The sequence below is a fragment of the Trematomus bernacchii genome, unplaced genomic scaffold (assembly GCF_902827165.1).
Source record: "Trematomus bernacchii unplaced genomic scaffold, fTreBer1.1, whole genome shotgun sequence".
NCBI classification, from domain to species: Eukaryota; Metazoa; Chordata; class Actinopteri; order Perciformes; family Nototheniidae; genus Trematomus; species Trematomus bernacchii.
Genome location: NW_022987689.1, coordinates 15,907,099 through 15,924,647, shown reverse-complemented (window position 1 = coordinate 15,924,647; position 17,549 = coordinate 15,907,099). Strand labels below are relative to the sequence as shown.

Sequence of the window (17,549 nt, the reverse complement as noted above, 5' to 3'; positions counted from 1 at the left end):
ATTCACATTGACCACACTACCAGAGGGCAAAAATGCAGTGGGGGGTAGATGGGTCTATACAATCAAAGAAAACACAGAAAAGACTGAGATATATAAAGCCAGATATGTTGCAAAGGGATATAGTCAAGTGGCAGGAATAGACTATAAGGAGACATTTTCCCCGACTGCAAACATGACATCAGTACGAAGCTTGATGCAACTGGCAGCTCAACATGACTTACACCTACATCAGATGGATGTTAAAACTGCATATTTACACGCTCCAATTGATTGTGAGCTCTATGTGCAGCAACCTGAAGGTTTTGAGGTCAAGTCAGACACAGATGAAAAGCTAGTCTGCAAGCTGAATAAATCACTGTATGGGTTAAAACAATCTGGAAGAAACTGGAATAAAATGTTGCATGATCATCTCTGTGAGAACTGTTTTGCACAAAACTCAGCTGATCACTGTGTCTACAGTAAAGGAATAGAAAATGAGAGGATCATTCTGATTATTTGGGTGGATGACTTACAGTAGTTATCGCAGCTAATGATATTCACACAATTAATACTGTGAAAGAAATGTTGAGCACAAAATTCAAAATGAAGGATCTTGGGAAACTTAAACATTTCCTAGGCATTGACTTTACTCAGGAAAAAGGAGAAATAAAGATGGGTCAAAAAGAAATTCATTACAAAAATACTGGAAAAGTTTGGTATGAATGACTGTAAGCCAAGGTCCACCCCATGTGAACAGAAACAAAACTTTGATGATGATGGTGAAGCTGTTGATGCAACACAATATCGTGAAGTGGTAGGCAGCTTAATATATTTAATGACATCTACACGGCCTGATCTAAGTTGGATAGTCAGTAAACTGTCACAGTATTTTTCAGAGCCAAAAGAACAACACTGGTTAACTGCTAAACATGTATTGAGGTACTTAAAGGGCACAATTAATCAGGAGCTATGTTTTAAACAACAAGATGAAAAACTGAAACTTGTTGCATACTGTGATGCGGATTGGGCAACAGACCAAAATGACAGACGGAGTATAACAGGGTACTGTTTTAGTCTAACTAGCAATGGGCCTGTTATTTCTTGGAGATCAAAGAAACAGCAAACAGTAGCTTTGTCGACATGTGAGGCAGAGTACATGGCACTGGCTGCCACAGCACAAGAGAGTTTGTATCTTGTGCAGCTAATAGAGAGCATGGATAGTGAGGGTCAATATACTCCTGTGAAAATCTTTGAAGATAACCAGGGTGCAATTGCTCTATCCAAGAACCCAGTATATCGTCAACGATGTAAACATGTGGATATCAAGTATCATTTTGTTCGAACTGTACTGAGTGATAACATGATAACCATTGACTATTGCCCTACAGCTGATATGGTTGCTGATATTTTCACTAAGCCTGCAACAAAGGTCAAAAGTGAGACATTTGTAAAGTATTTGTTTGGAATGTAAATAACCCCAGAAGTTTCAAACACTGTGTTATTGTGCAGGTGTATAAGGTGTTTACATTTCAATTCATGTTGAGAAATTGTGCAGTATAAGAGTAAGTGGGGGTGTTGAATTATGAAATGTAATATATGAATTTGTTTATTTAATACTCTTATACTAATCACTTCCTGTATTCCCGTGATAAAAGGGACATGCGCAATAAAACGTGTCACTTCCGGTTGAAGCAAAGCTGATGGTGTATGTGTGTATTTATTCCTCTGTCACGTTAAACTATGTTCACGGTATTCCTGCCCTAAGATCATGGCATCGCTATATCGTTGCTGTATCACAGATAAAAGAAGTGGACGAGCCCCCATCTGTCATGGCCTGGCTCTTGGCCGTAACAAAAAGCGTGGGAAGGACAAGAACATATATGAAAAATATATTTATTAACAAAAGTTTAACGTAAACCAAAAAAACTAACACAAAGGAAAAGCAAAAAGACGAAGCGACGTGGCTGCTCCGAGGTCAGGTCCTCTGCGGGGGAGAGAGATTGCGGGTCTCACTCAGGCCCTTTAACCCTCTGGTACCGGCCACCAGGTGTCCTCAATCCCAGCTGATAGACCAAAGGGAGAACCTTAAAGGAACACACACACACACACACAAGAGATAACAAGGCAGGGGCAAGGGCGCCGGAAGTGGGGGGGCCAGGGGGCCATTGGCCCCCCCACTTTTGAGCCCTGCCCTACATTTTTGCAGCGGCAGATGCCGCGGAACATTGTACAAATCCCGTTTCAATAATTCCCCTCTACTCTAAAGTCGCATCTAAAACGCGATCTGATCTAGCTGTGTATATTTTGTTATTTTTTATTGTTATATTCAATCTCATTAGCTACAGGCATTTTTTAAGCTTGTAAAGGGAAGATGACAGCTCTCACTCGCCACTCTGCTGTTCCACAGCGCCGCTTCCCCTCCCTCTGCTGAAATTATGAATGTAAGGCGTATAGTAATCATATATAACACGGCAGGGTCCGTTACAGTTTGTTTGTATCTGATTTCAAATAAACAAAGTCTTGGCTTTCAGAATATTAAACTTGTCTCCATGCTTTAATGTTCAAAAAGCGCTTTATTTTTCTCATCCTGCCTGTGCTGCAGCACCTCTTTTCACCCTCTGTCTGAAACCAGAGCCCAGTCTGCTCCGCCCCTTAGCCTATACTGTACGATGTGTTGCAGCACTAGCCAATAGAAACCTAGTGTTATGTTACCGAAGTAAACAAAGTAGTCCAGCTGTTTCAGGTAGAGGGGGAGAGAGAGTGTGGGAGAGAAATTCCCTCTGGAGGGAACACAGGGATTTTAGCCTTTGCAGACAATTTACATGCACTCAAACGTATAACACACGACAGGAAAGGGAACACCCCAAAAAGCATGATAGGGCCTCTTTAAATGTACTCCAATGTCCCCCTCTTCCTCGTTTTATCATTATAGACAGCCAGGTGCCTAGTCGTTGAGGATGAACCCCCACTCAATTTCTGGCTCATCGTCGAGTCGCCACACGAGGAAGGACACCAGCTGGAACATGTTCTGCCACGCGCCCAGGAAGACGTACAGGTAAAAGTCACTGACATCAATTTGGCAGTGTATCCCTACGTGATCCATATCACACACGCACTCAAAACCGTTCATGTAATTCACGCAGAAGCCGCCGTACATGCATGGGCTTGAGACACATTCATCCACGTCCTTCTCACACCTGGAAGGAAACATGAGGACAAAGGGGTATTAGAGCAGAAACTAGAAAAAGTACCATGTGATGATAACTCTTTAAAGTTGTCCCAAAGGAACTGATCAACTGAGCTTTCATCTGCCACAAGGGGGCTCTGTCTTCAAACCCAAGTGTTGGTGCAACATTCACCAAGTGGTGAAAGTGCTGAAAATAATTGAGTCATAAAAGAGCTATAATAATTTAAACAATAAAGACACAAGGAAGGAACGAAATATTTATGAAGTAAAAGTATATATATATATATATATATTGTTTTACTTTATACTTCCACATATTTATTTACCTAATTATATTTCTATCTATTTGTCTTTACATTTCCGCATTTAAATTGACTTTGGATTATCCGTATTTTTATTTCCACATGTTTTTCTTATTTTTATAGATTTATTATTTTCTTATGGAACCCCTATAGACAAAACAATGTTCATTAAAGGTCACAAGATTCTCACGTGAGGTTTCATTTGCACTTTTAATTTAATTCTATATTTTTTTTATCAAAACAAAATGTTAATATAAAACATCCGCCAATCCATTGACAACATGATGGGCCAAGAGGTGCAGTCACCCAAGGGTGAGACACCCGTGATGACAACACACGAGGAGGAAAGAGGATGAGAGATCATAATGTATGTCTTACCACTGTCCTACGAAACCAGGCGTACAGTGACAGCTGTCCTCTTCAGAGCAGTTCCCTCCATTAAAGCAGTTGTAGTCCCATATTGTACCAGCGCATGTAGATACAGGTAAATGGGGACTTCTTTATAAAGAGCACAATAGCAAATGTCAATGTCCTTCACTTTTAATGTTCCCCACAAAACCTCTGAAGCCTCATTTAGCCACTTGTTAGCAACCCCCCTCTTTTTAGACAGTTAAAAAATTCAACATTTAACAAGACTGACTTATTTTTAGTCGTAGAACAAAACGATTAGCTTTAGAGCCGAGAGCTAGTTTTAACTACATACCTTATATCAGGAATCTTAACAAATCAACATTGACTTCATAAACTCATTTCCAGGTTTTAGGACTCATTCCTGCAGCACTATATATTTACTATGTTTTGTTAAATAAAACGGAAATGTTTTACATAAAAGCACTTACGGATGAGTCTCAATGTACCATGGGATTTCCGGAATGTTCTCGCTGTAAGAAACCAGTTTGTTTATTATTAGCGATAAAAAAAGTACTTTCATTCTTTACTTAAGTACAAATACAATGGTTTTATAATACTCCATTACAAGTAAAAGTCCTTAATAAAAATGTACTAAATTAGAAGTTGAATTATCAGTTTAGCAGTACTATAGTATTTAGAGAATATTCATTTTCCAAGTTGAGCCAATTTGAGCTACTTTAAAAAAAAAAAAACGTCATATCATGTATGTAAAAATGTGCTAGCAATTTGAGTGTTGTATACATGTGGTGGTGTGAAAAGTACAATATTTGCCTCCAAATTGTAGTTGAGTTCAAGTAAATGTAGTAAAAAAAAAAATACTCAAATAAGAAACAAGTACACCAATGTCGAAATAGTGCTTTAGTACGATACTTGAGTAAATGTGCTTTGCTCATCCCACCACTGAAAATAAATACAACTCATTACTCACACAGGTATGTTCCTTATAAACTGCGAAAGAACTCACTTGCAGTATTCACCCGTCAAACCCAGAGGGCAGAGGCACCCGTAGCTCCGGAAACCTTTGAGGCACGTGGCGCCTTCGCTGCAATTGCTGTTTTCACACATATCAGCTTCCAGGTCACACTGTTTGCCGCTGTACCACACCTCACACACACACTCGAACCCCTCCGTAAGGTTGATGCAGTGTCCGTTAATGCAGGGGCTGGAGATGCAGGAGTCTGCTTGCTTTTCACACAGTGGACCCGTCCACTTGGAGGGACATATGCAGTGGTGCAGGTCAAACAGGTCCTCACACACACCGTCATTGTTACAGGGGTTGGGTGCACACACTCTAGCTCCCCAGCAGCCGTAATTTGGGGCAACACCAGGGGTTATCATCGCAAATTGCTCCTCCTGAGGTCTCGGGACGTTGAACTCTGTGTCCAGGTGGAAAGGCAGAAGAAGGCCTCCGATCTCCACAAGACCCAGGCAGCCAGACATGTTCACCCCAGCCTCAGAGCTTAACCCTCCTAGGAAGATATATGCTCCCTCCCTAAGAAAATCCAGGTCCCCAGGTGCTGTTCTGGACATGCTAACCTCAGTCTTGCCTCCATCAACAACCATGATCCATCTTGACGTTGGGAGGGTCTGGTTCTCCAGGCTGATCTCCACAGTGTGCCACTCTCCATCACTGATCGGACCCTCGCTTCGTACGGTCACCTTGTTGGAGTCTTTTGCCCCAGCCTGGAGCTCCATGACCACATGAAAGTTCAGGAGGGAGATGGTGACCTGGTCTGAGTCCTTATGTGCATTCAGTAAGGTGGCAGCGGACTGTCTTGTGCGGAAGCTGATGGAGAAACTGTCGAGGTTGCGCTTAATCTTCCCATTGCTCCGGTATTGCAAAACACTGCTTTCAACCCGGAATGTCACGTTAGACAAACCTGAGGGGGAGAAATGAAAGTAATTTAAATTAACTGATGTTTAGTTTACACATTGTATTTCATAATAATAATACTTCATAATTGCTGGTCACTCATTTGTTTCAAAGAGATCATAGTAAATGATATATATTATAGTATAATTCCAATTGTTGTAATACATTGTAATCACCGTTATGATGCATTAATGTGATTATATAAATGACCACATATAACTTCTAATCACATTTTAATGCATTGTTACAGTAATTAACAATGATGTAATAGTATGATACTTGACTCTTTATGTAATTCAAAAATGCTTTACATTTGTATTTATTTATTATAAAGCATTATTACCAATCATATTGACATGTTTGAGTGCCCGAAAGATAACAAAGCTGGCTCAGTATACTCTTTATCTGTCCTGAAGAACATTATCAAAACTATAATTATTTATTTATTTGATTATTTATTTATTTAGTCATATTTTATACATTTATGCAGGAGTTATTTGAATTTATCTTACAAAATAAATATAAAAAAAGCCAAAATAAACCTATTGTCAGTTGTCTTTCAAAGTGCACAACAGACAAAACATTAAACAGCCACCTTATTGTGTCATCTAATGGCACATCAGGCAATCCTCTAACAAACAGAGGAAAAAGACTTCCAAAAGCTGAAAATTGGCCATTATTTGCAGAAAAGGGAGAAAACGTCAAATATGTGTGCAGTAAAAAACACTTAATGGATCGGCTTTGATGGGGTGGCTTTACAGCTGTATACCACCTCCTTTTCTCTTTGTGTTAACATGTGACACCTCCAGGAAGACTTATCATCATGAACCTCCGCAGGTATGTGGCGGCAGACATAATCTGACCGGGGATTACCGGGTTTTAGAGGAATCCTATGCAACATCCCTGTCTCAACTCTGTTCCCTTCTGAACTCAGCCACTGTGTAATTAATCAGCACCAGCGAGACCACACACTGCAGATGCCCAGTACCATTGAAATTGGCAAGAACATTTTTTTGAATGCTTTTTCTTGGCGATGTCCTTATACATTCAGTTGGCTGTATACACTTTACTATCCCTAGCATAGATCTCATTCCTTGGCAAAAGCGAAAGACTCTGAGACCTTATTATCCCATGCATTTTAAGGGCAATGGTATTTATAAGACAGGAATAGCAAGACTTTAGGATCTCAACTCAGGTCACTTACACTCAAAGCCCTGAGAGCGGGGTTGACAAACAGCAGGGAAGGAGCAGGGTAACAGCTCGCACCATTTGACCTCCTCACAGCCCCGCCCCGCAGTGTTAGGCGGACAGTTGCAGATGAAGTCGTCCCACATGGAGTAACACACTCCTCCGTTGAGACAGGGGTTGACCTAATGGAGAGAAAACAACCCAAATAAATCACGTTGTAAAAATCAGTAAAGAATGAGAATTGAGCCTTATCTCACTAAAGACGTAGCAGTATTGGTATCACTCACAGCACAGGCATTGTCACTGCTGCATCCTTGTGCAACGTTGACAAGTTGCTCCAGGATGTAAGATTCCACTGGAGTTTCAATGGGATAGAACTGAAGTCGCTTGTTGTTAATCCTTAGATCCTGGACGCATCCCTTAAAGTAGCGACCAAAGGAAGCTGAGACCCTTGGGTCTGGAAGCCCCCCAACGAAAACCAGATCCCCAGTATGAGCATCGATAGGCCTGATGAACATATGGCCCTGGACCTGGGTCGACTGGAACAACATGGCGGCCATTCCTTTCAGCATCACAGTCACCAGATGAAAATGTCCGTCACTGATCGCAGTCCGACCAACGAGGGTCTCAAAGTTGTTGACCTGAACTTTGATCCTTCCTTCTTCCAACCACAGGCGGAGGTACTGGCTGGTGCTGTTGGCCAGGATGAGGAGCAGGCCGCTGGACTGTCTGGTGCGAAGGAACAGGGATATGTTCACAGAGTCACCTGGCTCGTCATCCAATGAGAAAGAAGCATAATTCTCCACGTCTTGGTTGCCAAACCTTGCTGTGACATACTCTGCATGGGTACAAGGAAGAGAGATGGAAGATGGAAGAGAGAGAAAAGGGCGTGAAAGCCAAACTTAAACCATACCATTTTGGACAATATGCCTATTTGCTTTCTTTAGACAGGTCACATAAGAGGATTGATGCCACAAAATGTTATTCCATGTTTTGACCATAGACTGTAAAGAAGTGGGCGTAGTCCCTTCGGCGTCAACTATTGGTTTTTATGGACTATCGTTTACAAGTTTGGCACATTAGCTGTCACCATCTTGTTTTTTTGAGGGAAGAAAACTTAAAACCATAAACTCATAAGTAAAATGTTTACTGAGGTAGGTAATACAACAAGAGAGAGGATATGGTCATTTTCTAAAACCAGTGGAGCTGGTGGTCAGAAATAATACAGATTTAAGGCTTCTAATTCGTTTCCACATCGGTTTTTACTTTTTAGAACTGGACACTTGGTTTTGAAAAATGGGTAACATTTGACTATTCCTAGTTTTGACAAGTGCCCTACGTTCATGGAAAAGGAAACTGCTGAAGAAACTAACCAATGCAAATGCCTCAGCATGGTACGTTTCAATAAGACTCACTGATTTGTCCAAGTTAAGTCCAGTCAGGTGAGCAACTGAAACCCACGTTTCTTTAATCCTCTGCCCAGGTGTGTGGCTGAGCACGGGGCTATTTCTACTGGCACTGTAAGCTCCTTTACAGTCTAATGACTAATTTTAATCTCCTGCTGGGTGGCTCCCCACACAGTTAACCTTTGAGATGTATTGCACTGACGTTGAACTTGATTTGACCTGTAAAGGTTGTGGATTAAAAACCCTAATCAATAAATAGCAAAATGAACAATTCAAAGTATTTATTGTGCAGAAAAATGTTCCCTGTCAGTGTTTTCCGTTTCTATATTATGGCTTTCATTGATTAATTTTACTGTTGTAAATTATTAATTAAAATGTTTATTTCAATATTTTAATTATATTTGATTTATCTTTTGTTGGACATTTAACTTTTACGTCTTCTTTTTAAATACTTTTATTTTATTATAATTTTATTGCACATTCTTACCTTTACCAATCAATTTATATTTCATACTAAAATGACCAACTGTCACAAACAAAGTCTCCCGAGGGATAAATAAAGTATTCTGATTCTGGCTAAGGCTGCGCTCATTGTAACTCCTCCTACAGTCGTGTAGTTGAATATACATCAGCAACATATAATATTCCATAACATCATTATGGTTGTTTCTTTGCATCTATCCTGTGAGAACAACGCATATATACAAAGTGAACATTTCCTACATTTCTCAGAAAACCAGCTACATTTGAGCTGATCCAAGAAGCTTTTAAAAGAGTTTATTTAGCTTAAGGCGTAGAGCTATTTTTCTCAAATGGAACACTACATCCTTCCAGTTATCACCAACATTAAAAATCCACAAACGACAGGAAGGGGGTTAAAAAATTGTAATCCAAAAAACGTAACTAAAGCTGTCAGATAAATGTAGTTTATCCTCTGAGAGAGTAGAAGTATGATACACAAATGGTATCGGATATTTGTATTAAAGATCCCATGTCATGGCCATTTCTACTGATCAGAATTCCATTGTTGAGGTATACTAGAATAGATTTACATTGTTCAATGTTCCAAAATCACATTGGTTTTCTCATACAGCATCTCTGTATAGTATGTGTATTCACTCTCTGTCCTACACGCCTTGTTGGAGCTCCTGCCCCCCCCCCCCCCCCTCCCTGTGAGCCCACTGTGCTCTGATGTGTGTTTATGTGTTACAATGGCGTTTGTTAGCAACCAGAAAATGACACCAGTAATGACAAACAGATGAGAATGCTGCGTGGGGTCTGGGTGTCGTGTTGGCGGGACGTTGCGGGGCTCGCTGCTCCGCCCTTTGAGACTCGAGGAGCCGACAGTGTGAGCTGGATTACTGGTGTCGTTTCCTGGTTGCTGCGTGGGGTCTGCGAGACAGCGAGACACGGCGAAACTCAGCCTGAACTCAGCCTGAGCACACACATGTGAGTGTGTGTCGAACTGTGAGTGGACATCCACGCAGCTGCGGCTGAGAAAAGATAAGGCTGAGTGTGCCGGCGAAACTCCGCCGAGTATCGCGGATTCGCGGCTGAGAAAAGATAAGGCTGAGTGAGTGTGTGTGTGTGTGTGTGTGAGGAGCTCAACGGATTGGTCCATTTGGTCGTCGTTACATCACTTGGTACCGGGAAGAAAAAAGAAAATCTCCAACGAGGCGTTCTGGGGCAGCATAGACAGGTCTTTTCTGTGTTAGAGTTTTACTCGCTACAGGGTGTACTTTGAGGGTTTGTGACTTTGCAGACCGCTTACATGCAAAAAAAGCTACATAACACACAAGGGGACGGGTAATAACCGGAAAAGCATGACATGGGACCTTTAAAGTGCAGTCCTTGAGGAAATGTACTCAGTTAGATTCCTCTGTGTGTCTTACCCTCTGCACAGTCGTCCCCCTCATAGGGCCTGAAGCACTCACAGGTGTAGCTCCTCCACCCCTGGCTCACGCAGCGCCCTCTGATCTGACACGGGCTGTCATCGCACCTGTCTCTGTCGCTGCACCCCTCACTGACGTTTACCTGGGCGTCTGAACCATCTGGCACTGCAGACGGCAACACCAGACGTGAGTCCACAAGCACATCTCTGAAGCATCCCAGAAAAGCAGGCGGGTGGTCTTCTTCATCGCCTCCTCCGCCTGAACTCCAGTTCCCTCTGACTGCTCCGATGAAGAGGCTGTGACGGACTGACCCTGGCTCGGGGAGAGCAGGCGCTGGCTCCAGCAGCTGGACCTCAGAGGCCCTGGTGCAGCTTTCTTCAGTGTAGAGCAGCTGGATCATGCTGACCGCACCACCCAATGATGCTTCAACCGTGTACCACTTGTTGTTGGACAAATACTCCGGTAGCTCCTGAACCAGAGTGCTGGAGCCTTGACCCTCGAGACTACGGAGGCCAAGATGTCCATCCGTTAGCTCAATGCTGAGGAGAAGGTCGTCCACTCTGCGCTGCAGCAGGGTGCCGTAGGGTCTCTCCGTCCTGAAGCTGAATGTCACATTTAGGGGAGCTTCTGGGTCAAGAAGCTGAGTCTCTACGTAAATGTATCCTTTGGTCTCGAATGAGAAGACGCTGGGGGTCTGGCATTTAGGGCCCGTAAAGCCAGCAAGGCAGATACACGTGTAGGTGTGCTCACCATGGACAAGTAAAGGCGAGCACATTCCTCTGTTCTCACACTGGTTGTCATCACAGCCTGAAAGTGCGGTTGTGCAGTTTTCTCCCCCGTACAGGCGCCCGTTCTGGCTCTGTTGGGAGCAAAGGCACCTGAAAGCGCCATCGTGGCTCTCACACAGACCACCGTTTTGGCATGGCTGATTTTCACAACTGCTGAGGTCGTCTTCGGAGAAAGTGCCTGGAGGGACAGATGAAAATGAGTTCTTAAAAATCATTCAAAGAATACATCTCCCTGAGATTACCATTTGTATCTACATTCCTCACCCAGTGTTTCCAAAAATTATTAAATCAAATACTGTTCCATGCCTCCATATTGAACCAAGGACAATAATGGATAATGGAGAAATGTCTTGATGATTTGAAGTTAATGGGATTTGTGTTTAACACTTTCACATAAACAGTTTAATACTAACGCAGGTACGCTACTTGTGCCAAAGTGATTAAATAGTGCAGTTTTATTGATAATCGATGTGATTGTGAAGTACTGAGCAATGAACTACTGGATAAATGACACTAGGATAACACTGCAAAAGCTGTGTGAGAGTTTGTAAACAACTGTTTTGATATAGTGTTGCTGCCCCCATTTACTTCCATTCATTAAGACCTTGCTCAGTTTTATATTTCTTGGTTCACTGTGGAGGCATGCGAGGGAAACCAAGTTTTCTTCAAGAATTCAAGGTAACAAATGGTGAGGTGATATACACATGGTCAGTTTGGGGCTGAAGTATTCCTTGAAAGAATTGGACTGCATGGTTGTTTTAAACATGAGAGTCAATAAGATTAGCACACATTGACAAATCTGTGTGTAAAGATAAAGCACCTACAGAATGAAGATTAGAAACCACAAAAACAATGAAATACCCCAAATAACTGTTTAATTTGAAGTTGGAATACATTTCAAATGTAATTAATTTAGTGTGTGTAGTGTGTTTTCCAACAGACTTAATGGTATTTCCAAACATGATCATGATGAGGTAAGATAAGTGATGAATTTGGCTACATTTGCTTTAAAGTGGACCTATCATGCTATATTATAATAATATAATGTAGGACCATACCTATATAAGGCATATTTATACTTTTTTTTTTTCAAAATACCAAACAGATCATGCATTTTAGCCATGCCTCATTTCGCTCAAATTGCACTTTTTTACCCCTGTTTTTGCAAGGGCTGATTCTGTGAGAACAGCACCACCTACAGGCCTGGCATATGTACTCCAGCGCTTTCGAACGGCAATGGCCTGGATCAGTTTTTATCAGATCCGTTGCAGTCCCTTTTTTAGAGATTTGGGTATGGAGGAAAATAGAGAGGGTTGTGTTTTCTGACACTTGGTGAGTTCCCTGGAACACCTGGGACACATATTCATGTATAAAAGACGTACAAAAGTGCATTTTGCATGATACAGTAGGTCCCCTTTAAATAAATATCATTATTATTTGTATTATTTGCTTTAATATTTTGTTTTCTTTTTGTTATTACTCTTCATGGTCTGTTTTCTTTTGTCATTTAAAATACCTTTTTTATTGTTTAATTGGATTGTCAATTTACAATAGTTTGAATGTGTTGCATTTGCATTTCAATTATGTTATACATTTTCATGAAGCACTCTGAGCTTTATCTCTTGCTCTGTAAATAAAGGTTGTAATTATAATTATTTTATGTTTTTTTGTTATCACTAACTTCCCTTGCGTAGATGAAAATCTAAAAATACAGGCTAATTACCCTTTTTCAACAACATACCTTTAGTTTTATCAACCCAAATATATTAAAAACATTCTTCAAATAATTGTAATCTCATTTAGCAAAATACACTTTATCCAAATATTACCTGCAAAAAGCAACCATAATGTCCACACATGCACGCTGAATCTCCACATTGTCCTCAACAAGTGCTCCGATAGACTTGGTCAGGATCTTCCTCTCAGGTCAGAGGCAGTGAGCAGCTCCATCTTCAGCCTGCTCCTCTCGGTGTCTTCTGAAATGCCTCGAGCGTTGTAACACACAGCGGAGGGATTAGGCTAATGCACTTACAATGTCTTATACATTAAATTAGTTTGGAGGGATTCACTCAGGAAGCTAATTTGAGCAACCTCAACAATCCTCCCTAGAAAGAAGTCTGATGTTCACTTATATAAGTGTCTGCTGGTCACAACAATGGGATTAAAGAGGTGGTAAACCTGACCTGAGAAGTAGCTTGACCTTAAATCCAGTTTCACTTTATTACAGCCTCAGTGATATGGAGGAGGAAATATTCCCACAATTCAGCTAAGAATACACACACTTAAAGGTGGGGTAGGTAAGTTTGAGAAACCGGCTCGAGATACACTTTTTGTTATATTCCATGGAATGCTCTTAACATCCCGATAGCAATGAATATCTTAAGTGCTTTGACAAAAAATCCATAAAAAAATGTCATCTGTGGAAGCCGTAGCACTGTAAAAAGCACGACCAATCATTTTAGCCGGCCCGGCTAAAATAACTGGATGGCCTACCTGCCTGTCAGCCTTCCATCTGTGCACAGACTTATCTCGTGCCCTCATTGGTCATGTGCGCGTTCGTGTGTGTTGGAGGAGGGGCTCTGTAAGGAAGTGGCAGATTTTTTCCGGCTGTGTATTTTCAAATTCTAGCGATCTCGAGCTGGTTTCTCCAAAATGACCTACCCCACCTTTAACCATGGAGATAATAAACATTAAAAGCAAATGCAAACACGTGTACTACACACTGTGTCCTCTGTTGAGTATTTGGCTGCAGCATGTGGTTGGAGCAAGGCAAAGTCTTTGAAAGAAGTCATGTTCTTATCTGTGATGGTTCTCCGTTATTAAAACGTCATTGAGGTCATTGTCATTTATCTAAATGGACCGAAGAGCGTTCAATTGGCTAATACTGTTCTTTGTAGTGTTACTTGTTTTGCAGTCACTCTTGATTTTACAGTATATTAGGACTTGGACATGGATCCAATATGTAAAATAAAAACTGTGAAATAAAGTGCAAATGTTTCATAATATTAGAACATACGTTTATTAGGAATTGTGTGTGTGTGCCTGAAAAATGTGCAATGTATTTGCACACATATTAATAGACTCATATGATAAACCTTAGGTAAAGTAAGTGGTTGAATTATAAATTAAAATGTTTTTCTTAAAGGTAAGTCAAATGTAAATACTTAAAAAAAACAAACACACAATTAATCCTGCAAGACAAAGTTTAGTTAAAGTGTAAAAGTAAAAGTAGCCTTCTCACTAAACAGCAACAATGGCTCTGTCAGTGTTAAAATATATTCGAATATCATTAGTGATGCCTTAACATATCATTCTATGAGTAATATCACAATAAAATATGTCGTGGCTTCCTTCCTTGTCTTTCCATCAAGCCACTAGACGCCTTAAACAGACAGTTCTAACTCGTTTCTTTCCTATTAAATGACTCACAGTTTGAAGAGTTGCTTGGCCTCCGATGGTTAGATGATGTTGCGATGTGTTTGCTCAAAATAAAATAACAAACTTTTGCACATGCAACAAAGCAAATAGGCCTTTACAATATTCAAAAGAAATAGGCAAAACTCAAATAAAATAACAAACAACTTAGGTATTCTTTCTTTCTTGATAATGCTTATAACTTCATAACTTAAAGGGTACTTGTACGATTTGTATGTATGTGTACGTGTACGGTTAAAAACTGTTCCTCGACGGCGTCTCTCAACAGGTTGCCCATCACTGTGGCTTTAGCCCAGGCACCGTGGGAAATGTAGTCCTTTATAGTGCGTTGACTACAGACGTCACAATTAGGTGGCCTTTCTTATAAAATCAAAATACTGGCTCTAACATACCGGCCCCTATTGTTATGGACATCTTTAATAACAATAAACAAAAATGTAAAAAGAGCCAGACAAAGTCAGTCTTCATATTCTATTTGAGATAGACAGGGTGTCTTAATTGTCCATCTTCAGTTATTTCCTTATTCTAAGGCAGGCACCAGTAGGCATATTTTGCTTATTGGTCTTTCCAGCATGTTGGTTTTTGTCTTAAGAAGAACACTCCGAATCAGTCCTCCAGATCCACAACGCGTCTCCATAACTCTTGCCATTAACCAGGATCCACGAGGTGCATTTGAATCCATGATTATTACGATGTCTCCAGGTTTGAAGTTCCTTTTAATGCGATTCCATTGCTGTCTTTCTTGCAAAAGTGGTAGATATTCTTTGATCCATCTGGTCCAAAACAAATTTGCTATGTACTGCACTTGTCGCCAGCGGCGTCTTGAGTATGTATCTTGCTGATGGAATAAGCCTGGGGGCAACGAAGGTTTGACCTTGAGCTGCAGCAAATGGTTTGGTGTGAGAGGTTCCAAGTCATTTGGATCATTTGACACTAGTTATTGGTCGGCTGTTGAGAATTCCTTCAACTTCACACAGAACTGTTGAAAGGCTTTCGTCATCAAGTGTTTGTTGTTTTGTGATGGACAGCAGAATTTTCTTTACAAGCCGGATTAGTCTTTCCCATACTCCGCCATGATGTGCTCCGTAAGGAGGATTGAAGGTCCATTTCACATCCTTTTGCTGGAGGGCTTGTTCTATTTTGCTCAGATTCCACTCTTTTATAGATTCCTTCAGCTCTCTTTCAGTGGCAACGAAATTAGTCCCATTGTCTGACCTCATCTCCAATACTTGTCCTCTTCTGCTGATGAAACGTCTGCAGGCATTAATGCATGAATCTGTATCTAACGAATGAGCTACTTCCAAGTGCACCGCTCTGGTTGTTAGACAGGTAAAGATAACTCCATATCGTTTCACAATGCTTCGTCCTCTTTTCACTTCCAGTGGGCCAAAGTAATCCACTCCAACATATGTGAATGGTGGTAGGTCTGGTGTAATTCTGTCTTTTGGCAGATCTGACATTTTTTGTTCTCCTGCATTTCCATGCATGCGTCTGCACACAGTACATTCAGATATTATTTGTCTGGCTAATGCATTGGCACATGGTATCCAGTATTTTTGTCTTAACCTGGATAACATATGATTCCTTCCACTGTGACCAACTTGTTGATGAATATCTCGAAGTATGGTTTTAGAGACATGGTGGTGTTTTCCAAGAATGGTTGGGTGCTTTGCTTCCTCAGGCATTGCCATTTTATTTAGCCTTCCTCCAACCTTTACCAGTTCATTCTCGTACACTGGATCCAATTTATACAGTGTACTACTTCCTTTGATAGGTTTTCCCCTTTTCAAAGTTTCCACTTCCTCTGGAAAAGACTGTTTTTGACAGAAACACAACACTGCTGCTTCAGCCTTATCCAAGTTATCCTTAGAGAGTGTGAGACCTCTCATAGAGTCTTTAAACACTCTCATCTCCTTCTCAATCAACTTTATTCGATTTGGTTCTTGTGCTTGAGTAGAAGTAAGCACTTCCTTCCTCTTCTTACTTAAAAGCAGCAAGAGATGTTTTACTTGAAGGAACCATGCAACTGCTCTTTTCAGTTTCCTCCAATCAGAGTAGTGATGCACTAGCTTGCCTGTGCCATTTAGGTCAGTTGCAATGGTTGGGTTCACATTAGGGATGTCCCGATCACCTTTTTTTGCTCCCGATCCGATTCCGATCATTTGATTTTGACAATCTGCCGATACCGATTTTTCCCGATCCGATCTTTATGCAATGCATTAAGAGAAAAAAAAGGAGAAAAGCATTCAAGTTGTCCCTTAAACCCCACGTTCTCCACCACAGATAACGGCTGGTCATCCAACGCGATGAATTCAGCTATCTTGGCTGTTATTTTTTTGGCCTTTTCACTGTTCTGGGGCAGTTTCTCTTTCCTTTTAAAAGTCTCTGAAAGTGTTGGTTGTTTCAGTGCCGTTACCTGAGTGGCCGCTGTGTACTCGTCGTATTGTTGTTGGTGTTTGTTTCTCAGGTGGCGTATTAGATTGGTCGTGTTGAACGTAGCTCTGTTCTTTCCACCACGCGGAACCTCTGCCTTGCAAACATTGCATCTGGCTGTTACACTGCCTTCACTTTCAATTTTATAATACTTCCAAACTCCTGACATTTTCTCTGTCCCGACTCCCGAGTCACCAGCTGAACTTAGCCTCTCGTTAGCTTACTGCTAGTATTAGACACTGCGCCCTGCCCACTCTGTTGCCAGATTTGAGAGAAATAAGCAACCAGGTCTATGAAAACAAGCCCAAAAGAAGCAACACATACATGATGTTGTGTAATTTTAAACCAAAACTAAGGCCTCAGGATGACTTTAAGACGTGAACATGGTCATTTTTGTTTTGTAACATTAAATAAAATAAGAAAAATATTTTATAAAAAAAAAAAAAAAAAAAAAGTTTTTTTTTCATTATTCATCATGGAAAACTTTGTTCCTTTTGAATTTCCTTTTTAATGATTCTGCTCTCTGCTCTGCAAGTTTGCCTGTGGAGAAGGATAATAAAAAGAGTTTCATAGACTTCAATTCAATGAACTCAAGTCATGCAGCCCCTAGTGGTCATGTCTAAGTATTGCAGCCAGGGCCCACAACAAGGACAGC

General features: G+C 40.9%; 1 protein-coding gene across 1 annotated transcript; it reads right to left on the bottom strand.

Annotated features, from left to right (window-relative positions):
* Positions 1-2,923: 2,923 nt before the first annotated feature.
* LOC117488628 (protein crumbs homolog 1-like) lies at positions 2,924-11,777 on the bottom strand. Its single transcript, XM_034137635.1, has 8 exons — positions 11,729-11,777; positions 10,239-11,204; positions 7,228-7,778; positions 6,957-7,122; positions 4,844-5,759; positions 4,308-4,349; positions 3,847-3,966; positions 2,924-3,176 (listed from the first exon to the last, which is right to left on the bottom strand). The coding sequence occupies exons 1-8, from the start codon at positions 11,775-11,777 to the stop codon at positions 2,924-2,926; spliced, it is 3,063 nt and encodes a 1,020-aa protein (XP_033993526.1).
* Between the last annotated feature and the right edge of the window lie 5,772 nt (positions 11,778-17,549).